Source organism: Enhydra lutris, unplaced genomic scaffold (assembly GCF_002288905.1).
Source record: "Enhydra lutris kenyoni isolate GAN:26980312 unplaced genomic scaffold, ASM228890v2 scaffoldscaffold2, whole genome shotgun sequence".
Classification (NCBI taxonomy): Eukaryota; Metazoa; Chordata; class Mammalia; order Carnivora; family Mustelidae; genus Enhydra; species Enhydra lutris.
In genome coordinates this window covers 58,809,918-58,836,259 of record NW_019154086.1, presented here as the reverse complement: position 1 = coordinate 58,836,259, position 26,342 = coordinate 58,809,918, and the positions used below count along the sequence as shown (strand labels likewise).

The window sequence follows — 26,342 nt, the reverse complement described above, 5'->3', positions numbered from 1 at the left end:
AGTCCTTATTCATTGAGTGGGAATGACCAGTATTTTAACACTTAGTATAATTTGTGCTATTGGCTTGTAGTAAATAGACTTTCAGATGTTTAGGAGATTGCCTTTTATACCTGTTTTATTTAAAGATTTTCCAAAATGTCTACTTAAAAAAAATTGTCAAATATTTGTTATAGATCTCATTTTCCACTTTAATGTGATAATGCAATGTATTGTGTTGCTGTTTTGTTCTTATTAAATGCTCACTTATTGAGCATTTATTATATGCCAAGTGGTATTCTAAGAATTTTATACTTACTAATTACTCTTCATAACAACTTCATGCATTAGGTACTATTACGATCTCCATTTTTTACAGGTGAAAAAGCTAAGGAGAGGTGAAATAATTTGCCCAAGGTCATACAGGTAATAGTAACAAGCCTTGTATTTGCTATGCTGCAAATATGTTATTTAGAATTTTATATTTGAAATTTTTTTATTAATTTTTTAAATTCTTTTGGAATTTGTTACTTTTGAAAAATGAATCAGAAGCTTTTCTATTTTCTATGTTATAGAATGAGTATCACATTGGAATCATCTGATCCTTGTAGATTGTATACAACTGGCCTATAAAAATCAAGCTTGATACCTTATTAATGTTAGATCTTTAGAAAATACTTGGATTTGTAAAATGATTATAGGTCTGATAACCTTTTTCTACCTTTTCTTGTGTTAAGTTTGGAAATAGAACTTTATTTTAACATAGCAACTATTTCTCTAGATTTATAGATGTTTTGATAGAAAGTTCTTCAGGATTCTAGTAATTCTCTTAATCTCTTCATTGTAGTTTTAAATTTCCTTTTTCATTGTAATGTTATCTGTATTTTTTCTTATTTGGGCTTTCTAGGGGTTTGTCTCTTGCATTCAGCTTTTTAAGAACCAGCTCTGATTTTTTTATTGTTTTTCTTTTTGTCAGAATTATTAATTTTACTTTTATATTTATTAATTCCATCCATATACAGATTCTTTATTCTTTTTATAGTTTTAAAAAGTTTTAGGCTTAGAGTACTTACATATCATATGTGTATTTTGTAAAGAACATTTATTTCATGCCCACAGATTTTAAGACGACAATAGCTAAGGTGAGCGTCTGTATTTCATTTAAAAAGAAAAGTTAAATTAGTTTAACCAATTGGATACAATTTTTAAAAAATACTAATATTCTTTCATATTCAAAGAGCTAGATTCTGTTAGACAAACCAGAATAAGTGCTGTTGGGAGAAATAAGTTAGTTTTAGGAACACATGGTATTTTTTAGGGCAAAATATCAATCAGTATCTTAAAGTTTGGCCTAAAATTCCTTCTCTCCATAAATTTTTATTGCTGTCCTTTATATTTGCATAGATATTTTCCTTAATTTGTAGTTCTAGAAACACATTAAAGAGATTTAAAAAATAACTTGGTTAGGATATTACAACTCAATATTAGGGCTGTCTAGCTCCTTTATTTCTTTTGGAAAAACTTAACATGTCTTCAGTACTGAAGAGTAAAATGGAAATTTTTATTGTGTCATGACCAGGGCTTAAGTTCTGTTAGATAAATCAGATTGAATGAAGATACAAATTTTTGACAGAGATGCAAAGTGTATAGAATACTAAATGTTGTAATATGAGAATTATACCAGAGGTGTGAACATAAATGTATGTGGCTGATTGTTGGTTCACCCACATACATTTAATGAGTGCTTGAGTGGTAAGTACATTTCTCTGTGCTGGGGTTATAACAGTGAATCAATTTTAGTATATGTGCTGCCGAAGCGAGCACTATAACAGTGAATCAAACAGAAAAAATTTCTACCCAACTAGACCTTTTATTTTAATGTGAGATATAGACAACAAATAAGACCTATTAAGTAAAATATATGAAAGTAGTAGTAAGTGCTATGGAGGGAAAAAAAGAGGGATCGGAGGTATCAATCAGGATAGAGTGTTGGAATTTTAGATAGTATAGCATACTGTTGAGTATTTGCTGCATAGCAAATCACCTAAGACTCAGTGGTGAAAACCATAAGCATTTATTTCTGTGGGTTTGACTGCAGTTGTCTGATCTAGACCTGACTTGGCTGAGAGGCTGCTTCAGCCATTTTGTAGGTAGAGGGTACTATATAGAGCTCAGTTTCAGTTATGTTGCAGTATCTACTAGACATCCAGGAGATGCCGAATGGGCTGTTGAATATATTATTTAATGTTAACAGAGAGGATAAGACTGAAGATAGAAATTTAAAGCCTTGAACCTAAATTATCAAGGGTGAGTATGAATAAAAACAGTGAACCATAGGGTACTTAAATATTTAGAGGAACCAACAAAGAACATGGAGAAGTAATTGCCAGAAGATAGAGGTCATGTCTTTATTCTGTCATTACCTGCGGTGATCAGTCTTAAAGTAATATGTGGGCTACTTTTGACCTCTAAAGGAGAACTCTAGATTGGCAGAGTCCTTCAGAGGACTTGCAGTGTGCAGAAGGATGGATAGTTTCATTCTCTAAATCAGTAATGAGTGCTTAAAGTTTGCCAGATGCTGTTGTAGGCAGTGGGGATAAAACAGAAGGATTAAAAAAATAATAATAATAAAAAGAAAATTCCTGACTTTGGGGGGCTTCTATTCAGTGGGGACATGAGGCCAGATGTAAAGTAGGGGACTGTAGGAATAAACAGCAGGTAGAACAAAATTTCCATTGGCCCAGGTTCTCAAGATTCAAGGCAAAGAAATCTAGTGGTAGAAAACTGGCAGAGGTCTAGGCATGGGGTTATTTAGATACCTTGTCTTACTGTGGTTAAAACAATTCAAATATTGATATTAAATCAATTTTGCCCTTTATGCCGAGCCAGAAAACAAAGTCTGTAGAATTTCAGCTCTCATTTTTCAGAAATGTTTCATTCAACACAAAGGTGAAGACCTATTAAATAAGCCCAAATTATTCTCTTTTCATTTATTCTTCCTGTTTCTTTTCCCAATCAACTATTAAAATTCAGCTGAATCTCTAAATGATTTGCCAAACTGTAAAATTAACTTTTTCACTTTTCAGACAATCCATGATTTTTTTTTTTTTTTCTGTACATTTTACAAAATTCAGTTTTAGTCTGAATACATGGTTTGGATAATTTGGGTTAGTGTTTTTTTGCCCCATTTTTACATCTTTCATATCCTAGTAGCAGAAGGTTGCCTTTTTTTTTTTTAACATAAGTATTATCGATTGTTTCTGAATCCAGTTTTGTAGATAAAGATAAGTGATATAATTTTATTTTAAAATAAGGTACAGTAATCATTTTTAATTATAACTAGTATTTATTGAAGACCTACTTTGAACAGAGCAGAGTCCTTTGCATATGCCATTTTTAAATTTCTAGTCTTTCAGAAAGTAGATACGATTAAGTTCATGGAAGGGGTAGATAACTGTTTCTTGAAGTAAAATATGAAGTCGTTCTCCACTTTCCAAAGTGGAATATGCATGCCTTGGGGTATGTGAAGCTGTTAGAGTATGGGAGCAAATATTCAAATATTTTACTTTTTTTAATCTCATTCTTTGTTTTATATTATAGTAATACCTGCATATAATTCATAAATGAGCTGCTATTCATATATTTTCAGTGTATTCCTAGATTTATTGCTTTAGATACATGTGATCAAAAAAATTTAGAGACTTTTCCAAAATCGTTAACCTTAACAGAGCATTTAGATATTCAATAATTACTGTTCATTTCAGTGCCACATGTAGTACCTGGCATTTTTCTGAATTGTTTTGTTGAACAAATGGATTCTCTTAGCAAAAACTGACGAGAGTAGTGTATTATGAAATGTTAATATGTTTTATCTTTGCAGCATCATTTACTAACCAGTAAGACCATGTAAATAGTTTTGAGTATTAGTCTTTATGCACATTATTTAGTTCAGCTCATAATTGAACACCATGCTTACATAAAGTTACATACTGCACTTAATGAGACATAGTGGAAAGAACATGGAATTGGTAGTTGGTGAACTTGGGCCCAAGTTTCTGCTTTTATTAATTTATTAGCAATATGAACTCTCTAACCCTCGGTTTCTTACTTTTAAGAATGGATTACAGTAATGTTTTTATATCGGAGTTGGGTATTCACACAAATGTGAATTCACTGTACATAAGTACTCAGCCTAGGGCTACACACATTGAAACTGATGAAAATAATTTATTTTTGATGAAATAAAAGCTTATATACCCAATTAATTTTATGACATAAAACTCTTCCTAACCCAAAGTTTGACTTACCTTCTCAACTAAATCTTTCTTACAAACACATTTCTTTCTGAGATAATGGGAGCCCATCAGTGTTCTTACATTGGTAGAGCAGTTTGGATTTGGGTATTGTAGGCTTTGTCATTGGTGGTGAGAGTCAAGTGTATATTGTGTCCTCCACTTCCTTCTTGATTATCATCTCTACCTGTGTCATTTCTCAACATTCTGTCTTGTTCCTTTTCTTTTTTTTTCATTATTGTCTAACAACAGTAACAACAACATTACTGAAAATATTCCACTTTGAAAATTTGCTTACTGGTAACATGTACTCCTTTGAATGGTTTCTAGCTACATTTCGGAACAGCGTGGTTTTGGCAGTGCTACCCATAAATAATCTGAAACTGATGGGTATTTTAATACCTGGATTTTTTTTCCAGGTAAATCCTAACCTGTGCATATTCATTGTAAGTACATTCCAAATATTGAAAACAAATTAAGATATATTCTATAGGTTTGTTGTGTAAGTCCAGAAGTAACTGACTGGATAGATCTGAAGAGAATTAAAAACCCACTTCTGACAAGCTAATTTTGGCAAAGATATGTCCTATTTTGGCAGATTTATAAGGGGTACTGTGTATACATTGCAGGGTTCTTGCTTTCTGACAAGCAGCCAGACAAGGTTAATAATGATTTTTGCAAAATGACAAGAGCTGAGATAGTGAATGCCCTGATCTTTTGGGGCAGGAAGGATCTTCAGTTTCTCATAACTTTTACAAAGATTTTCCAAGCATCGTCCATCATTCCTGAAGTTTGCCTAAGAAAACCATTTTTCTTTGGGGTAAAATAATGTTTGGCTACCTGTGTCTAGGTACATTGTTGAACAAATGTAAAAATGGAAGAAATTAATGGAAAATTAGAAAACCAAATAATCCATATATTTTGTTCACTCTAAACACAGCTAGTAACAAAATAATCGTACAATCTGAGTCTAACTTGAATGAATGGTCCTAGCCATTCTAGTCTACTTGGAGCTCACACTTGAGAAATTAAGACTTTCGGAGTGTTAAAGCCACAGAGCACCTACTTTATGACTTTAAAAGCCACAGGAGGGGCTCCTGAGTGGCTCAGTGGGTTGGGCCTCTGCCTTCAGCTCAGGGGCTCAGGTCATGATCTCAGGGTCCTGGGATCCAGCCCTGCATTGGGCTCTCTGCCCAGCGGGGAGCCTGCTCCCCACCCCCACCGCCGCCTGCTGCTCTACCTACTTGTGGTCTCTCTCTCTCTGTCAAATGAATGAATAAAATCTTAAAAAAAAAAAAACAAAAAAAGCCACAGGAATGGCTGTTGCTGCTTGCCTAGCAGACATAATCAGATCAATAATAGATAAAATGTTGGTTTTAAGGCAGTCCCATCGCAAATGTCTTGGTTTACTCCTATAAAGTGTCCTTTTCATATTTTTTTTAAAGCCTTGAAAAATTACTGCCCATACAGATCAAAACATCTCACATCTCAACTTCAAGGAATTTGGAATTCTTTTGATAAAATCTAGCAGAATGGGGACGCCTGGGTGGCTCAGTGGGTTAAGCCGCTGCCCTCGGTTCAGGTCATGATCCCAGGGTTCTGGGATCGAGTTCTGCATCGGGCTCCTTGCTTGGCAGGGAGCCTGCTTCTCTCTTCACCTCTGCCTGCCTCTGCCTGCTTGTGTGCTCTCTCTCTCTCTCTTTCTGACAAATAAATAAATAAATAAAATCTTTAAAAAAAAATCTAGCAGAAGTGTTAAGAAGCATTACCAGAGTCTATTTTGCTAATAGACCCATGAACTTCTATTAAGTGTACTTAATTCAGTGTTGATATAGTAAATCTAGCTTTTGAAAATGGCTATAAAAATTTTACCAAGTTGCATGTTCAAGGTTGTTTATTACAGCATTGTTAGTAATAACAAAAGGAAAAAAGAAATTAAGAGGAAGTGTTTATCAATAGTTGTCTGGTAAAATGGCATATCATGCCATGTTGGAGATATATATGTGTCCTGATGTGAAAAATGCAAGGTGCCAAATGTGCATAGTAGCTGCCATTTGTGCCATGTGGGATATATTTGATAGATGTGGTTTTTTTGTCCCAATTCTTAAGCTCATTATTATCATTCCTCTCCATAATAGCAATTCTCCATCGAAGTAGAGAATTGGAAGAAAAGTGAACTGATTGTGCTACAAATTTAAACAAGATTTGATGATGGTGATAATGATAGTAACATTTATATAGTGCTTACTGTGTCCGAGGTACTGTACTATTACATGTTTTAAACATTTAATCTTGATAACCTGTGAAGCTGGGACCACCTTTATCCCTGTTTTTCAGATGAGGAAACTGAAGCACAGATGTTGACAAGTTTCAAACAAAGTTGCACAGCCAAGGTGTGTCAGAGCAGTTCTGTATATCCTTGCAGACTGACTCCAGTGTTTCTCTGCTCTTAACTACCAGTGCTGTGCAGTCTCTCAACTTTTGACCTTGACGAAATCTAAATAAGATATTTTATGTCATTTCTTTCTTGTAGACAAAGATTTGCTTGTATTTGTACATGCTGCTTAAATCCCAGATAGTCTTACTGTTCTTCCTCAGAGCAATCTGTTATGTATTTTCTTAATCTTTTCACTTTTAAGCAGTTGGGTGGTTTTCAACTGGGGCGTTTTGTCCCCCAGGACACATTTGGCAGAGTTTGGAGATGTTTTTGCTTTTCACAATGGAGCCGAGAGGTGGGATAGGTTTGCTACTGTCATCTATTAGGTAGAAGGCAGAGGTGCTCCTAAATATCCTAAAAATGCATAGTACATCTTCCCATAACAAAAAACCATCCAACCTAAAATGTAAATAGTGCCAAGATTGAGGAACCCTGATTTAGTGGGAAAAGAAAAGTTCTCATAACTGAATTTCTTTTCTGAAAAATACCAAGTATATTATTTTATTTTCAAGCTAATGGCATTGTGAAAAGTGAGTCTTATTTTTACTGTTTTTGCACACTTGATACTCCCTTTTTCTATCTGGCATTGTGTGATCTGTAGCGAATTCATAGGATATCTACTCACACATTGAAACAAGAACTTGTTTGGCCCCTAACTTGATCACTTTATTGGGTGACTTAAGATGAGCACTTGAGTGGATTTAAAAAACAATGTGTTCACATAGTGTTTGGGGAGATGACAAGAGTGCTATAAGGTAAACATTTGAATGAATGATTAAACAACTGTAAGCAAAAGCTGTGTTCTCTCTGATAATAAGCACTTTAAAAATGGGAAAATCCTTTGCCATTAAAAAAAAAAGTTTGCTCTAATTTCAGGAGATAAGAGGGAAAGTGGGAGCTAGGAGCTCAGAGGGAGCAATAAGAAAGGCATCTTCCTGTTGTAAAGATACGGGTGGTAATACCTTATTTTTCAACCAGTAGAATAACCCATGGATAAAATCATTTTGCTTGGTGGACAAAGATGTGCTATAAACTGGGGTGCCTGGGTGACTCAGTCAGTTGAGTGTCTGCCTTGGGCTCAGGTCATGATCCCAGGTTCCTAGAATCAAGCCCTACAATGGCCTTCCTGCTCAGTGTGGAGTCTGCTTCTACCTCTGTTACTCTCTCTCTCTCTCTCTGTCAAGTAAATAAATAATATATTTATAAAAATTTAATACCCCATGGGAAACCAGATCCATCCATTCTCCTATGTTAACTCTTATTTTAAAGGTTTCCTTTAGCCTCTTCTAGAATAATGATTACTCTGGATTATTTTAGAAGCACAGTGTTAACGTTTCAGGCTGGCTACTTCCTTTCCATTGCTAGGTAGGCACTGACCCCTTCCTTCCCCACAGAGGCTGTAAAGTGCTGCCGCTGCCTCTGCTGCTGTCCCTGCTGCTGTTTGCAGTGGGCTGTGCCACACATGATCTGCTTAGCTCCTGGGAAATGATGGGGTTGATGATACTCTCCTGAAAAACCTTTCATCACAGGGATTCAGCTCAGGTTGTATTTCTAAGCAGATTGAAAAAGCCATTAGCTTTTCTTAACTCTTAATTCGGGATCCAAATATCTTCTGATTTTTTAATATGCCCTTTTCTTTTTTAAGCCGGACACTGAATAGCTTACCAGAGGCCTTCTCTACCTTATTGCCTGAGAATTTTCTTCCCTTTTCTCAGGCTCCCTTTGACCTGTGTAAACAACTGGCTGAAAGAGAGCTTATCAGAGTGAGAGGTATCTGTGTCTGGGCTTTTAAATTCTGGAAATGAGGCGATTACTTTGTTTAGAAAAAGCATGTGTGTTTAGAAATTCTGTGGTGAGATATTGCCTGACTTACTTTTTATTAAAACAAGCTGGGAGGTTATAGAAAACATAAAAGAAAAACAGTATAATCACAATCCTAGAATTCTCAAAGCTATGTACTTTTCTGTACAGCTTTATTGAAGAGATGAAGTAGAGCCGATCTAATGTGAAAGAATAACGTCGCTCTGCTTCATTATTAGGGTTAGATTGTATCTTTCACTGGTATTAAACATGGAATGCAAATTTAAATAGTTACATGATTCTGCTTATTGAGTTTTTGAAAATAAGAGAAACTATAAAATAATTTACCTAGGAGAATTGGATTCTGCATAGGTGAGTTATCCTGACAGCAAGACATAACTTTGTTAGGGATGGAGGAGAAGCTAAGAGGTGTTTAAATGAAGAAATTTATTTTTTTAAACTTTTTTAAAGTGTTGACATACAATGTTACATTAGTTTCCAGTGTACAACATACTGATTCATCATTTCTCTAGGTTATGCTATGCTCACTACAAGTGTAGCTACCATCTGTCACTATACATTATTATAGTATTATTGACTGTGTTCCTATATTATGCCTTTTATTCCCATGACTTACTCATTTCATAACTGGAAGCCTGTATCTCCTACTCCTCTTCACTCATTTTGCTTATGCCCCAATCCCTTTTCCTCTGGTAACCATCACTTCTCTGTATTTATAGGTCTGATACGGCTTTATGTTTGTTTATTCATTTGTTTTGTTTTTAGGTATTTGTCTTGCTTAGTCTGACTTATTTCATTTAGCAGAGTACTTCTAGATCCACATATGTTGTTAACAAATGGCAGGATCTCATCCTTTTTTATTATGAAGTAATAATTCATTGTATTATGTGTATGTATATATACTATATCTTCCTCATCCATTCATCTATTGACAGACACTTGGGTTGCTTCCATATCTTAGCTATTGTAAATAATGCTTCAATAAATAGGGGTGCTTATATCTTTTCAAATTAGTGTTTTCATTTTCTTTGGGTACTTAATAGAATTATTGGATCATGTGGTATTTCTGTTTTTAGTATTTTGAGGAACCTCCATACTTTTTTCCACAAGGGCTGTACCAATTTCTGTTCCCACCAACAGTGTATGAGGGTTCCTTTTTTTCCACAACCTCATCAACACTTGTTAGTAGATGAGGAAATTTAGATAGAAATCTGTGTGTGTGTGTGTGTATGTGTGTGTGTGTGTAAATGTTTGTGGTTTGTTTGTTTATTAACATATAATGTATTATTTGCTTCAGGGGTATAGGTCTATGAATCATCAGTCTTATAAAATTCACAGCACTCACCATAGTACATACCCACCCCAATGTCCATAATCCAGCCACCCTATCCCTCCCCACCCCAGCAACCCTCAGTTTATTTCCTGAGATTAAGAGTCTCTTATGGTTTGTCTCCCTCCCTGGTCCCATCTCGTTTAATTTTTTCCCTTCTTGCCCCCCAGGACCCCCCACCCTGCCTCTCAAATTCCTCATATCAGAGAGATCATATGATTATTGTCTTTCTCTAATTGACTTATTTTGCTTGTTTGTGTTTTGATTAAGAAGTATCCATTGAATTGTTGGAGAGTTACCCTTGTCTCTCAAGACTTATCTGTGTAATTTAGAGCTGGTGTAAGTCAAACATAGAATATAGGTATAGGCAATATCATAATTAGGAATACCAGTTTGGGACTTCTTTTAGCCAGGCACTGAGTTGCCAGTTCACTAATGACAGGATACTTAGACCTCAAGGCTTATGAGGGGTCAGGTCCTGCCAATACTTCTTTTCTATGTCTTGTCTTTTTCTGGCATTTAGGGAGAGTCAGTATCAGGTAAAATAGTGTTTCTTTGAGTAAATGCAATCTGAATTCTTAATAAGTGACTTGGGAATGATCTTGTGGAGCATGTTTTCTTGATTTAGGAATTCCCTATGCTGAATTGCATTTTTAATAATGGGCCTCCGAAAGCTCTATGATCTAACTTATGGCTGTGCTATTAGAGAAACTGGCTATCCAGTTATTAGGATAAATAAGTGGTTTAGAGGCAAGAAATGAGAAATTTTTTCTAGTCTTGGGCTTGGCAGCAAGGCACTCTAGGTCTGGTTTCTTTGTGCTGTTGCTATCACTTTCTTTTCTTTTTCTTCATCATTTCTTTATCTGTCCCAAAGTACTGAACAGTAGTTTCACATATTTGCTCTAATACTTCCTGATGTTCAAAGGGATTAGAAAGGGAAATCAGCCTAGCAGGAAACAATGGAGTCTGGAGGCTTGAACTTTCAAAAATACAGAAAAATGTGATTAATTTTTTTTCAGATATATTTATAAGCTTATGTTTAGAAACAAATGAGTTTTAACCTTAACTCTTTGAAATTACACTGTAGTATATACCTTCTTTTAAGTAACATCTTCTTTCATTATATGTTTATAAACTTATGTGTTGAAGCATATGAGAATAGTGTGTTCAACTTACTGAAACTACACTGTTCTTAACCTTCTATAAAAAAAAATCCTTCATTAAGATACAAGAATATACAAAGTTATATATAGAAGCATATGGGAGAAGCCAAAACTACACTGTATATATACCTTCTTTCCAGTAACATCTTTCATTAAGATATGTTTCTTTTTTTGTTGTTTTTATTTTAATTCCAGTTAGTTAGCATACAGTGTTATATCCGTGTCAGGTGTACAGTACAGTGACTCAACAATTCTATATATCGCCTGGTGCTCATCACCACAAGTGCACTTCTTAATCTCCATCACTTATTTAACCCAAACTCCACCCCTCTCCCCCTTCTGGTAACCATCAGTTATCTATTTAAGAGTCTGTTCCTTGGTTTGTCTCTTTCTTTTTTCCTTCACACATTTGTTTCTTAAATTCCACATGTGAGTGAAATCTTATAGTATTTGCTTTTCTCTGGTCATTTTTCTTAGCTTTATACTCTGTAGCTCCATCCATTTCATTACAAATGGCAAGATTCATTCTCTTTTATGGCTGAATAATACTCCGTTGCATACATATATACCACATCTTTATCCATTCATCTATGGATGCACATCCGGGCTGCTTCCATAATTTGGCTATTGTATATTGTACAGCTATAAACATCAGGGAGTAAATGTGACTAATTTTAGAAGAATTGTTTTTGGAATAGTTAAGTAGAGAGCTATATAAATAGATATTCTAATGGACACTGTCTTCTTTTTGTTTTGTGTTGCTGCAGGCTTTTTTTCTTTTTGAGGAAACATCCACAGCGTTCATTGACATTTGAACCAGAAAGTATACATTCTTCCTTTCCTATTTTATGAAGGTACAGAATCATATCTATTGGGGGAAAGTGACTAAATGTTAACCTTTAGACTAAAAGAAAACAAAACAATTAGTGTTATTGAAGATTGTGTTAAATAGGAACTCATACACTCTGGAAAATAAATTAGTATGAACCTTTTGGGAAGCCATTTAGCAATGTGCACTGAGACTTAAAATATTTGTGTCTTTTGATTGAGAAATTCTACTTCTGAGAATTTCTTATAGAAATTATAGAAATTTTGCTTCTGAGAATTTCTTGTAAGCAAATAATCATAAATACAGAAAAGGCTTATGGATGGTGAAGTTTACCACAAAATTAATTAATGAAAAAATAGGAAACAGACTAAATGTCCATCTATAAAGTAATGGTCTAGGAAACCCCAGTCAACTAGTTGTTGTGTTGATACATTATTGCGTTGATATGGTGAGAATACATAGTAGGGGTGTAAAATAACAAAATGCTTTTGATACAGTGTTCAGTGGTGAAAATTGTATTGTAGAACATTGTTTATTCAGTGTGATTACAAATTTGTAAGATATACTTATGCTTGGACAGAGCATATTGAAGTGTAGACAGTGACTTATCTTTGGATGGTGAAACCACGTAATTTTCATTTTCTTTTATACCTCTTTCAAAGTTTTCTTCAATTATCATGTATATTTTTATAGTGGGGAAAAAGAATGTAATCCTTCTACCTTCCCACTAAAAATATACTTTTCTTACAGCTTTAAGCATCAGTAGTAAAAGTCTGCAAGCATTGGAATAAGACTTTTGCAAAACAACATTGTGGAGCATGGATTCTCTATCAGAAGAGTTTTTTACAAGGTAAGTGATAGGGTGACAAAACCAACCACATTTATTGCATTTTGAAGATACAACATTTGTTCTTTCCACATAACTTTGGGAAGTGAGTGTGATTGAGATACCCTTTGGGAAGCTAGTGTGATTGAGATACCCTTATGCTTGGAGATAATTTAGCGACTTTGATTGGGGGGGATATAGACTGCGTGAAATCTAATTACTAGATTTAATAAGTCTAATTACTAGATCTAATAAATGTCTCTTAAGGGCCACACTCTGGCTAAAGAGTTAAGAATTGAGAAATGTACTACAGCTTGCTAGTGTGGACATTCTCACCAAATAGATTAATGTGATCTATTAATTTATTTTACAAGGATTTACTGTAATGCTTGTAATGTAAAGTACCTCCTTGGTACTTAGAGAATAAAGACAGACAAAAATTTGGGTACTTAGAATGAAAATGTAGTAGGAAAATATATAAAAAGTTATATTTTTAGGCACAGTGCATGCATGATGCCATGGTTATATGTAGAAAGGAACAATAATGACTGACTGGGGTTGAGTAGGTTTCCACCAGATGACACTTGAACTGAACATTAAAGGATAAGAAGCATTTTGATGTATGTAGAAATGGAAGGAAACAACAAGAAAAAGTACTTAAGATAAATGATTGGGAGGATTTCAACTGTCTTCTAAGAAGTTTAGCTTTATTTTGTGCAGAACCAATGACATTTTTTTAAAAAAAGGAAATCTTACACTGTATTTTGGAAAGAATATTTCTTGGTGATGGGAAGGAAGAGACAACAAAATAAAACACTAGTAATAGCTCAGGAAGAAGCTGATGAAGTCTTGCAGTGGTAGGAGTAGAAAACAGAAGGAATTTGTACAACTAGAATCAATAGAATTCCATGACTGCTTAAATATGAAAAAAGGGGCAAAAGAGAAAGATGACTCAAAGGTTTCTAAGGACCGGAAGAAGATATGTACCATTAACTAATATGGGGCTAAAAAATGGAGACAGGTTTAATGTGTGCATGAGAAAGAGAGGACAGATGATGAATCAGTTTTGGACATGAGGAAATTGAGGTGTTGGTAAAATATCTTAAGTTGTAAGTTGTTGAGTAGATGGTTAGAAATTTGTAGTAGTGTCAAAAAGCAAGGCTGAAGTATAGATTCACGGGTCATTAGAATGGATGCTATTAGGAGGAGGGGCAAGATGGTGGAGAAGTAGGAGACCCTATTTCAACCTGTCCCCTAAAGTGAGCTAATTATCTACCAGAACACTCTGAACACCCATGAAATCAGCCTGAGATGTAGGATTATACACTTCTGGATCTCTGGGGGAGGGGGTATGCAGAAGACACCAGTAGGTAAAAGCAGAGTGGGAACAATCGGACTGATATCAGAGGATAAACAGAAGGGGGAAGGAGCCACTAGAAGTGACCCTTTGGAAAGTAATACCCCAATATGAAAGTGCCCTATGGTTGGGGACCATCATTAACTTGGAGTCTTGTTAAAAACATTTAAAAAGAGCTAAAAGATCTTGAGGGGCAACTGGTGGAATCAGGCAGTCATGGGCACAGGCCTAAGCACATGGTCCCATGACAGACACTGCCAGCGACCACCCATGCCAGACAGAGTGCAGTGGCAGAGCCTCCAGTTTCTGGTCCCGAAGCCCCCAGTGTTGCGAGGCTTGCACCACTGCTTGGGCTTGGCTGGGGCGCACTCCCACCCCCATGAGGGAGTCTGGTGGGTGCTTTCTAGAACCACAGCCTTTTGCACTCTGCGCTCACTGTGTGACCACGGTTGGAACTGAGATCCCCATCCGCACCAGAGTGTTTTCTGCATGCACTCACTGGATGATCTCTAGGCCCCGCTGAGAGTCTGGACACTCCCAGGAACTCAGCGAAATCTCTGGTCGGGAGCTCTCTACAGGCAGCAACCTGTGAAACCCTGAGGGCTGAATCCCAGACAGCAGTCCCGGCAAGGGCAGCCACTGGAAGCAGGCTCCCTGGACCAGTATCGCTTGCAGTTTTACCAGCGCGGGGGTGCAGAGACAAGTGGGTGCTTCTGGCAACCCCTGAGACGGTGGCTGGGGACGTGCACTGCCTGTGGGAAGTTGCATGGTTCAGTGGAGTTTACAGAGGGGGAGTCTGTGTGTTCTGGACCACCCAGAGGGGAGCAGACTGAGGCTTCTCCCTAAGGTGGAGGTCTGGGCACAGTTTGCTTTCTATGAAACCTCCAAAAAGACCCCAAACGCTGCCAAAGAACAAAAGTCTCCAGAGAGCAAAAGCCTGAAAAACCAGTTTCCACAGAGCCCAGCCCCTTGATAGGGGGCAGGAGGATTCAACTCAAGCAAACCTGACTGAAAAAAAATGTGGCAGCTTCCCCCGCCCTCCCAGAAAGCCAGCCAAAATAATGAGAGGACAACCACTACAGGGTCCCCATAAAACTGTAAAACCCCAATATTAGGGGAAAACAATACATTAAGCTCCCAGTATTGCCCTAAAACCTGTTTCTATTTCATAGATACAACTTTTTAATTTGTTCTCACTGTTCTTGTTCTTCTTAATTTTTTTTAAACAACTTACCATTACAACTAGAGGTTTAATACAATGTATTCCATAATAACCTTTTAACTTGAACATTTTTCATACATATACGTGTATTTTCCTTTTTCTTTTCTATTTTTTAAATATGCATATAGATATAAGCTTCAAGGTAATCCTCTTTCCCTAATCAATACTACCCTTATTTATAAACCAGTTTTAATTTTCCTTTATCTCTGGAAAGTTGAGTCCTTTAACAAAGATACCAAGATACACCCATGAAGAATCAAAATAACCTTCCTCACCCACATTTTTCTTCTATCTTTTTCTTCTGTCAGTGTTTCTGTGTATTTATTTTTGTTCTGGTATTATATAAATCCTGTCCTTGGGGTTCATTTTGGCTGGGTTCTTTATTTTTTTTTTCTTGTAATTTACTTTAGTTGGTCTTTTTGCCCATACATTTTTGCTTCTATAACTTATAAATCTTATCTTTGGGGCCCATTCTGGCTGGGGCTTTTCTTTCTTTCTTCATTTTTTTTTTTTTTTTTTTTTTTTGTCTCTCTCTCTCTCTCTTTCTTTTTTCTTTCTTTTTGGTAGTGACGGAATTGCTCAGAAGCCTTCCAGGGTGCACCTCGCCTAGATCACGGTTAATATATTTAGCTACACATCCCCTCAACCTCCTTTCACCAAAAGGACAAGGAGGAGGAACACCCAACAAAAATTCAGAGACTGTGCCCTCTCCATCAGAGCTATTGGATATGGACATAAACAGTATTTCGGAAAGGGAATTCAGGGTAACAATTAACCAGGCAATGGCTAGGTTGGAGAAAACCATTAGTGACAACATGGAATCAATTAGGGCAGAAGTGAAAGCCAACCGGGAAGAAGTTAAAAATGGTATCCATGAGATCCAATCTAATCTAAATACTCTAACAGCTAGGGTAACCGACGCAGAAGATAGAATTAGTGATCTAGAGGACAAACTGATAGAGAAAAAGGGTCAGGAGGAGGCCTGGAACAAACAGCTTAGAAGCCATGAAAACAGAATTAGGGAAATAAATGATGCTATGAAACGTTCCAATGTCATAATTACTGGGATCCCTGAGGGGAAGAGAAAGAAAGAAGACTAGAAAATATAGTTGAATAAATTCTCCAGGAAAATTTTCCCAATCTGGGGAATGGAACCAGCGTTCATGTCCTAGGGGTAGAAAGAACACCCCCAAGATCAATGAATCTAGAAAGACCTCGAGGCACTTGATTGTAAGACTAAAGAATCATAATTTTAGACAAGAGCTTTTGAGAGCAGCTAGGGGGAAGAGATCCTTATGTACAGAGGAAGGTCCATCAGAACGAGGTTAGACCCTGTCCACAGAAACCTGGCAAGCCAGAAAGGGCTGCATGACATATTCAGGACACTAAATGACAAGAACATGCAGCCAAGAATACTTTATCCAGCAAGGTCGACATTCAGAATGGATGGAGAGATAAAGAGCTTCCAAGACTGGCAAGGTTTAAGAGAGTATGTGACCACCAAGCTGGCACTGCAAGAAATATTAAGGGGTGGGGTTCTATAAAAAAGGAAAGAACCCAAGAGTGTCATAGAACAGTAATTTATAGAGACAATCTATAGAAACAAGGACTTCACAGGCAACATGTTGTCACTAAAAATGTATCTTTCAGTAATCATTCTCAATGTGAACAGCCTAAACGCTTCCATAAAACGACACAGGGTTGCAGATTAGATAAAACGACAGAACCCGTCCATATGTTGTCTACAAGAGACCCATTTGGAACCTAATGATACATCCAGATGGAAAGTGAAGGGATGGAGAAGCATCCTTCATGCCAACGGGCTCAAAAGAAAGCTGAGGTAGTGATTCTCATATCAGATAGATTAGATTTTAAACTAAAGACTCTAGTCGGAGATAAAGAAGGATACTACATCATTCTTAAAGGGTCTATCCACCAAGAAGATCTAACAATTGTAAATATTTATACCCCCAATACAGGAGCAGCAAACTACATAAGACAACTGTTAATCAAGATAAAGAATCATATTGGGGCACCTGGGTGGCTCAGTGGATTAAGCCACTACCTTCGGCTCGGGTCATGATCTCAGGGTCCTGGGATTGAGTCCCACATCGGGCTCTCTGCTCGGCAGGGTGCCTGCTTCCCTCTCTCTCTCTCTCTGCCTGCCTCTCCGTCTACTTGTGATCTCTCTCTGTCAAATAAATAAAATCTTAAAAAAAAAAAAAAAAAGAGAATCATATTGATATGAATACATTAATAGTAGGGGATCTTAACACATCACTCTCATTAACAGACAGATCATCCAAGCAGCAAATCAATAAATACACAAGAGCATTGAATGACACATTGGACCAGTTTGACCTCATAGATATATACAGAACATTCCACCCTAAAACAACAGAATACCCATTCTTCTCAAGTGTACATGGAAATTTCTCCATAATAGACCACATACTGGGTCACAAATCAGGGCTTAACTGATACCAAAAGGTTGAGATTAGTCCCTACATATTTTCAGACCACAATGGTTTGAAACTGGAACTCTACCGCAAGAAAAAGGTTGGAAGGAATTCAAACACTTGGAAGCTAAAGACTACCCTGCTTAAGAATGTTTGGATCAGGGGCGCCTGGGTGGCTCAGTGGGTTAAAGCCTCTGCCTTTGGCTCAGGTCATGATCTCAGGGTCCTAGGATCGAGCCCCACATCAGGCTCTCTGCTCAGCTGGGAGCCTGCTTTCCTCCCTCTCTCTGCCCACCTCTCTGCCTACTTGTGATCTCTCTCTCTCTCTCTGTCAAATAAATAAAATCTTTAAAAAAAAGAAAAGAATATTTGGATCAACCAGGAAATCAAAGACAAACTTAAACAATTCATGGAAACCAATGAGAATGAAGACACTTCAGTCCCAAACCTATGGGATACGGCAAAGGCAGTCCTAAGAGGGAAATACATAGCCATCCAAGCCTCCCTCAAAAAAATTGAAAAATCCAGAATACACCAACTCTCTTTACACCATAAAGAACTGGAGAATCATCAACAAATTAAGCCACCCCCACACACAAGAAGGGAAATAATCAAGATTAGAGATCAATGAGATAGAAACTAGAGATACAGTAGAACACATCAACAAAACTAGAAGCTGGTTTTTTGAAAGAATAAGATCGATAAACCATTGACCTAACTAATCCAAAAGAGAGAGGACCCAAATTAATAAAATTATTAATAAAAGGGGAGAGATCACGACTAACACCAAGAAAATAGAAACAATCATCAGAAATTATTATCAACAGTTAATATGCCAATAAATTAAGCAGCCTAGATGAAATGGATACATTCCTGGAAACCTATAAACTTCCAAAGCTGAATCAGGAAGAAATTGACAACCTGAATAGACCAATATCTAGTAACGAGATTGAAGCAGTGATCAAAAACCTCCCAAAAACAAGAGCCCAGGACCTGATGGATTCCCTGAGAATTCTACCAAACATTCATAGAAGAAATAATACCTATTCTGAACCTGTTTCAAAAAATAGAAACAGAAGGAAAACTTCCAGATTCTTTTTATGAAGCCGGCATTACCCTGATCCCCAAACCAGGCAAAGACCCCACCAAAAAGGAGAATTTCAGACCAGTATCCCTGATGAATTTCAATGCCAAGATTCTCAACAATATCCTAGTTAATAGGATCCAACAGTACATTGAAAAGATCATCCACCATGACCAGGTAGGATTTATCCATGGGATGCAAGGGTGGTTCAACATTCGCAAATCAATCAATGTAATAGAACAAATTAATAACAGAAGAGAGAAGAACCACATGGTCCTCTCAGTTGATGCAGAAAAGGCATTTGACAAAATCCAGCATCTGTTCCTGATTAAAACACTTCAAAGTATAGGGATAGAGGGAACATTCCTCAACTTCATAAAATCTATCTATGAAAAACCCACAGCAGATATCATCCTCAATGGGGAAAAGTTGACAGTCTTCTCTTTGAGATCAGGAATACAACAAGGATGTCCACTCTCATCATTGTTCAACATAGTACTAGAAGTCCTAGCAACAGCAATCAGACAACAAAGAGAAATAAAAGGTATTCAAATTGGCAAAGAATTTAAACTCTCTCTCTTTGCAGATGACATGATACTTCATATGGAAAACCCAAAAGACTCCATCCCCAAACTACTAGAATCCACACAACAATTCAGTAATGTGGCAGGATACAAAATTAATGGACAGAAATCAGTTGCTTTCTTATACACTAACAATGAAAATATAGAAGAATTAGAGAATTGATTCCATTTACTATAGCACCAATAACCATAAGATACCTGGGAATGAACCTAACCAAAGAGGTAAAGGATCTGTACTCGAAGAACTATAGAACACTCATGAAAGAAATTGAAGAAGACACAAAAAGATGAAAGAACATTCCATGCTCATGAATCAGAAGAATAAACATTGTTAAAATGTCTACACTGCCTAGAGCCATCTATACTATCAATGCCATCCCAATCAAAATTCCACCAGCATTTTTCAAAGTTCTGGAACAATCCTAAAATTTGTATGGAACCAGAAGAGACCCTGAATTGCTAAGGACATTTTGAAAAAAAACAAAAAAACAAAAAAACCCCAAACTGGGTTCATCACTTTGTGTGATTTCAAGCTTTACTACAAAGCTGTGATCACCAAGACAGCATGGTACTGGCACAAAAACAGACACATAGACCAGTAGAGAGCCCAGATATGGACCCTCAACTCTATGGTCAAATAATCTTCGACAAAGCAGGAAAAATTATCCAGTGGAAAAAAGACAGTCTCTTCAATAAATGGTGCTGGGAAAATTGGACAGCTATGTACAGAAAAATGAAACTTGACCATTCTCTTACACCATACAGATAGATAAACTTGAAATGGATAAAAGACCTTAACATGAGGCAGGAATCTATCAAAATCCTAGAGAAGAACATAGGCAGTAACCTCTTCGACATTGGCCACAGCAACTTCTTTCAAGATATGTCTCCAAAGGCAAAGGAAACAAAAGTGGAAATGAACTTTTGGAACTTCATCAAGACCAAAAGCTTCTGCCCAGCAAAGGAAACAATCAACAAAACAAAGAGGCAACCCACAGAATGGGAGAAGATATTCTCAAATGACACTACAGACAAAGGGCTGATAGCCAAGACCTATAAAGAACTCCTCAAACTCAACACTCAAAAAACAGATAGGTCAAAAAATGGGCAGAAGACATGAACAGACACTTCTCCAAAGAAGACATACAAATGGCTCACAGACACATGAAAAAATCTTCATCATCATTAGCCATCAGGCAGATTCAAATCAAAACCACATGGAGATACCACTTTACACCAGTTAGAATGGCCAAAATTAACAAGACAGTAAACAACAAGTGTTGGAGAGGATGTGGAGAAAGGGGAACCTTCATACACTGTTGGTAGAAATGCAAGTTGGCGCAGCCATTTTGTAAAACAGTGTGGAGATTCCTTAAGAAATTAAAAATAGGGCTATTTTATGACCTTGCAATTACACTACTGGGTATTTACCCCAAAGATACAGATGTAGTGAAAAGAAGGTCCATCTGTACCCCAATGTTCATAGCCGCAATGGCCACAATCACCAAACTGTGGGAAGAGCCAAGGTGCCCTTCAACAGACGAATGGATAAAGAAGATATGGTCCATATATACAATGGAATATTACGCCTCCATCAGAAAGGATGAATACCCAACTTTTGCATCAACATGGACGGGTGTGGAGAAGATTATGCTCAGTGAAATAAGTCAAGCAGAAAAAGTCAATTATCATATGGTTTCACTTACTTGTGGAGCTTAAGGAATAACACGGAAGACATTCAGAAATGGAGAGGAAAAGTTAGTTGGAGAAGATTGGAGGGGAGACAAACCGTGAGAAGCAAACAGAGTTTTAGGGGTGTGGAGGGTTGGGTGAGCCTGGTGGTGGGTATTATGGAGGGCATGTATTGCATGGAGCACTGGGTGTGGTGATAAACTGAATTTTGGAACACTGAAAAAAAATAAAATTCAAGAAAATATGGGTGCTGTTAGAATTCATGAAAGTTTGCTTAATTTTTATTCATTCATCCAATAAATATTTGAGTGCCTTCTTTATGTCTGATGTTGGGTTAGAGACTTGGAGGTTAAGTAGTGAATTAGAAGGGCCTAATTCCTATCTGAGAGGATTTATTTATATGTGGGCATAAATGTAATTGATTTAAGTAGAAAATGTAAGAAAATAGATAAAAATGGAACATTAGTGGAGCACCTGGGTGGCTCAGTTAGTTACGTGTCTGACTCTTGGTTTCAGCTAATGTGTCATGGGATTGAGCCCCATGTCAGGCTACCCAGTTGCCAGGCAGTCTGCTTGAGATTCTTCCCCTCTGTTCCTTCCCCCACCTCTTTCTCTCTCAAATGGATAAATAAATATTCTAAGAAATGGAACATGAGTATATATATTATGTATATTTCAGGATATATTGTTATAGCAAAACTTCAGCTCCTAGTAAGCAGAACAAAGCATATAGGTGGTAAAAGCAACAAAATAGCAAAAGAAAAATAATAGTCTTGTGTCTAGTTCTATCTTTGCTGCTTTCTAGGTGTATAACTTAAAAACATGTTATATAACCTCTCTGGACATCAATTTAATCATTTTAATATATAAAATGACTGCCATAGATGACTGCTTGTATATCTTCCTATACTAATATACCAGGAGCATGGTTTGATACCATTAATGTACATAGTTTGTTTTAAATATTATTAAAATAATGAATGAATATGACAAATGAGGAAAAGGTGTAGCCAGTAGTAGAAGCAGAAGTGGAGGGCTAGGAGGAGAATCAGCAGCAGTGAAGATGACAGATGTTTTCAAGGACGGTTGGAAGGTATGATGGGCAATGTTAAATGATGCAGAAAGACAGGTAGAATGAAGAACAAAGACAAAGCTATTGAAATAAATAGTAGGATTTCATTAGTAACCTTCAATAGAGCAATTTTAATGTTGGGGAGGGAATGAGGATTAGTTAAGTTTACATACCAAAAATTGTTAGAGAAACTATGGTGAATATAGCAGCCCACGTTCCACACTTAAGTGCTAAAGTAGGGTCTGGACACCTGGATGGTTCAGAAGTTTCACAGGTGATTTTAATGTCTGGGACTGAGAACTGTTGGGCCAAGGAGTGAATGATCATGAAATAGAGTTAGCCGGAAAGGTATACATATGACAATTTTTTATACTCTTATACAACCTGGAGAGGCTTCAGCATACTGCTGTAGTATTTTTCATTCCTTGACAACACAAGACTGTTCCTTGTGTTACTTTTTGGAGTGGAGCTTTGAAGTGGATGAAAAGACAGTTAAGAGGCTTTTTTTGTGTTTTGTGTGTGTGGTTTTTTTCTGTTTGTTTGTTTGTTTGTTTGTTTTGCCATGATATTTTAAAGAGCGCTGAGAACCATCTTGTGAAATATTGTTTTTGTGTATAAATCCTCTTCTGTTGAAATTTTCACTATGTGAAATACTGTACTATTTACCGGTCCCAGTTTCCCCTGACAAAACCAGTGGGCACGTGATGCATGGTAAATGATTGTCTAAGAAATAAATACATATATGTGAAGTAAGGATGATTTTTATAAAGCATAGTGCTGAGTAGATCCATTGCTGTTTCTCACTCAGTTTTTTCTCTGCTAGTGTATAGAATTAAGATCATATAAATCCTAAATGGTCTTATGTTATAGGTTCTTATATTATGGGCCCTATATCATGGTTCTGTATGTAGACAAAAGCAATTTTATAAATAGTTTTTCAGTTCTATATGTAACACTGCATATATTCACATTTTGAACCAATGTCAGAAGCAAAACTTAACAATTTACAAATTAACTATTTTACAAAAATAGTTAATTTTTAAATATGATATTCTCTCTCAATTTTGGAAAAATGGATAACTATAAGGCCGGAAACCTGGAACAAAAAAATTAAAGCATCTGCATAAGATAGATCCCTTCCAAGCCTTTATTATCTTCATAAACCTCAGCCTTTTTAAGACCCATTTTTCTTTACATTGAAACAGTGCTATAAAGTTAATTTTTTCCCATGATTTTGGTATATTCTGTGTCCAAGAAAATTTTTTATATCTGCTTTCATTTCTGTTTAGCGCTATCCAGTAAAGGCAGAGCATACTTCTTTTTTTCTTTAACTTGCATCCCTAAAGATATGACACCTACCACTATTATCAGTCTTGCTATATATTGTTTACACTTTCGAACTTTCAGACAAATTCACTTGTTAGATTCTTTACTACTACAATTTAATTGTGTTCTTTATAAGGAGATACTCTGAATACACATTTCTTTCTTTTTCATTTAAAGTAGGGCTCCAACTGTGGAGGGGCAGACTAAGGAGGAAATCAAAAATAAGGTAGAAAAATCTACTGACCAACTGGTAAGAGTTAATTTTCATTAATTATGAATAAATTAATAATAAGTAATTATGACAGTGTAATTTTAAATCTAGTCAGTTGACTTATCTCTTCAGAATTTAGGGGTGACTCTACTTTCTTTCCTTCATAAGTAAAATTATGGTCATAATTAAATCTCTGATAATTAATACTTCTGTCTAAATGTTATTTTAAGCACCAGTTCTCACTGTAAGTTAAACTTGGAGGTGATCGAATTGACTTGTCCAGAAGCATAAAACAATCAATTTTAAGAAATCCTTTACTTGTCCTTTGAAGCAAAATCCAATCAAAATGAAAACTACTCACATGCAAAGAAAATTATTTAGTAAGAAATTTTCAGAGTTGTTTTGAAATTCTCTTTCCTGTTTTTATCATCTTTACTGTTAGAAATTCCAGTTCAAAATGAAGGAGAATCAAGTATACATTACTATAAGGTTTATATTGCCAGTGACAATATATTTTATGGTAGCTTAAAAAATATGTATATGTATGTATACATACATATGTATCACATGTACTTATATTTAATGAAGGGTGGATGAAGAGCTATTTGGGTTTTTTTTAGTTCAGTTTTAACTTACACATAGTTTTATGTGATTATTGATGTCCACTGTTAATAAAGTTTGTAAAGGTTATCTAGTAACAGGAGAAAATATATGAACATAAAATAATCATATTATTTAACTGCATGAGGTTATCACTGTAAAAAATGTTGCAGAGAAAATACAATATATACAGATGTACATAGGGATATACACTTGAGCCAGCAGGGATTAGATCTAGAAAGTGAATTTCTAAATACAGAATTGGAAATACAAAAGTTAAAGGAGGTGAAAACTTTGACCTGAGTTTGGTTTAGAGGCTAAATGAATTTTGTGAAATGGATTGAGCATCAAATATTTTAATAACTGGCTTAAATAATTGTAGTTATATAATTTGTGACCACTAACTTAAAAAATTATATTTACAATAAGAAAAATATTTAGTAAGCATGAAGCTTATAGTATGTCCTATTAACAATTTTTATTCATGCCATAATCTTGCTTGTGTATCAATTTGGTAATTAATATTAGATGATTTTGTGGTGACTTTTGACTGCAGAACTGACCTTTAGTTTGAAATGTATGCCCTACTGACAGTGGTCATTCTTTTGAAGGGTTTGTCTAGTTACATTGTGGAAGCTTTTTGTTTTTATAAACTTTTTGGAAAATTTCAAACCTACAGAAAAGTTGCAAGAATAATGCAATGAATACTTACATACCCTTCACTGAGATTTAGTGAACTATTAACACTTTCCTACATTTTTGGATATAATTTTCATATAATGAAATAAAGTGTAAGGTTATTTGTTGGATATTGATGGGGTTGGAGGAATCTTAATTTAAGACTCAAACCCATGGAACACTGGGTGTGGTTCATAAACAGTGAATTTTTGAACACTGAAAAGAATAAAATTAAGTAAAATTGAAAAAAAAAAAAAAGACTCAAACCCAGAAGGGGAGAGTAGGCAGGTAGTCCTACCGTATTGAGTCCTGGTTACTTTCCTGGGTAATTGCAGTCTGAAAGACCTGACTGATGGTCAGAGAATCAACTCCTCCCCACCCCCAAGGCATTTTCAGTGACTTAAGCTTTACATGGCCTCCATAATAAGAAGCTGTCTTTTCTGATTTTCAGAGGTCAGCATCAACGTACTCATATTCCCAAAGTTTAAACATGGTATAGGAACTGTGGTATCTTGTTAAGGTTTGAAGGAAGTCCATCATCCATGTGTTCCAGGTGCTTCTCCATTTCTGTTGCCCACCTGTTCCTCACAACTAATGTTAATATACAGTCCAGCAGGATTGACTATATATAGCTATTGTTTAGACATTAATGATGGCTTATTAAGTCCGTAAGAATGAATTCCTATAGACCCAAGATTAGTATGACTTAGCTCTGACTAATTAAGTCATTCTGTTTTACTACTTTGTTTATAATTTAAACTATTACAATTTTATTTTCAATATGCTGTGTGTTTAGTCACTAAAACATCAGTCACATATGTAAAAAGTACTCTTACATCTAGCTTTCGTATTATTATGTAGAATAATCTATGTAATACTTTAAACTTAGCATTTTTTATGCCTTTAAGTGGGTCAATTCAATGCAATCTGTGTATTTCTGTAGGGCAGTCATTTTTTGAGGCCTAATTCACATTTAAGCCTTAAATTGTGAATATTTCCCATTCCACTACCCTGTTAAAAGTGGTATAATTATTCCTATTTTAGAATATTTATAACTTCCAAATGAATTTATATATTTATTTCTGTATATTAAGGCTTCTGTATATTAAAGCTTCCTGAATTTTGGTCTTAAATTTCCTGCTATATTTTAAGTCCTTGAAAGCAGAGGGAATGTCTTATTCTTTTTTTTTAATTAAAAATTTTTTTTAGGAGCGCCTGGGTGGCTCAGTGGGTTAAGCCTCTGCCTTCAGCCCAGGTCATGATCTCAGGGTTCTGGGATCAAGCCCCATATCGGGCTCTCTGCTCAGCGGGGAGCCTGCTTCTTCCTCTCTCTCTGCCTGCCTCTGCCTACTTGTGATCTCTCTCTCTCTCTGTCAAATAAAT

General features: G+C 36.0%; 1 protein-coding gene across 1 annotated transcript in view; it reads left to right on the top strand.

Annotated features, from left to right (window-relative positions):
* The first annotated feature begins 11,858 nt into the window (after positions 1–11,858).
* The window catches only part of LOC111151642 (DAZ interacting zinc finger protein 3), a 104,339-nt gene continuing 89,855 nt past the window's right edge, over positions 11,859–26,342 (top strand). Inside the window, exons 1-3 of the mRNA XM_022509771.1 lie at positions 11,859–11,873; positions 12,599–12,698; positions 23,648–23,720. Of these exons, the coding sequence (XP_022365479.1) occupies positions 12,667–12,698; positions 23,648–23,720 (105 nt within the window). The 5' untranslated portion in view covers positions 11,859–11,873; positions 12,599–12,666. The remainder of the gene's footprint in view (positions 11,874–12,598; positions 12,699–23,647; positions 23,721–26,342) is intronic.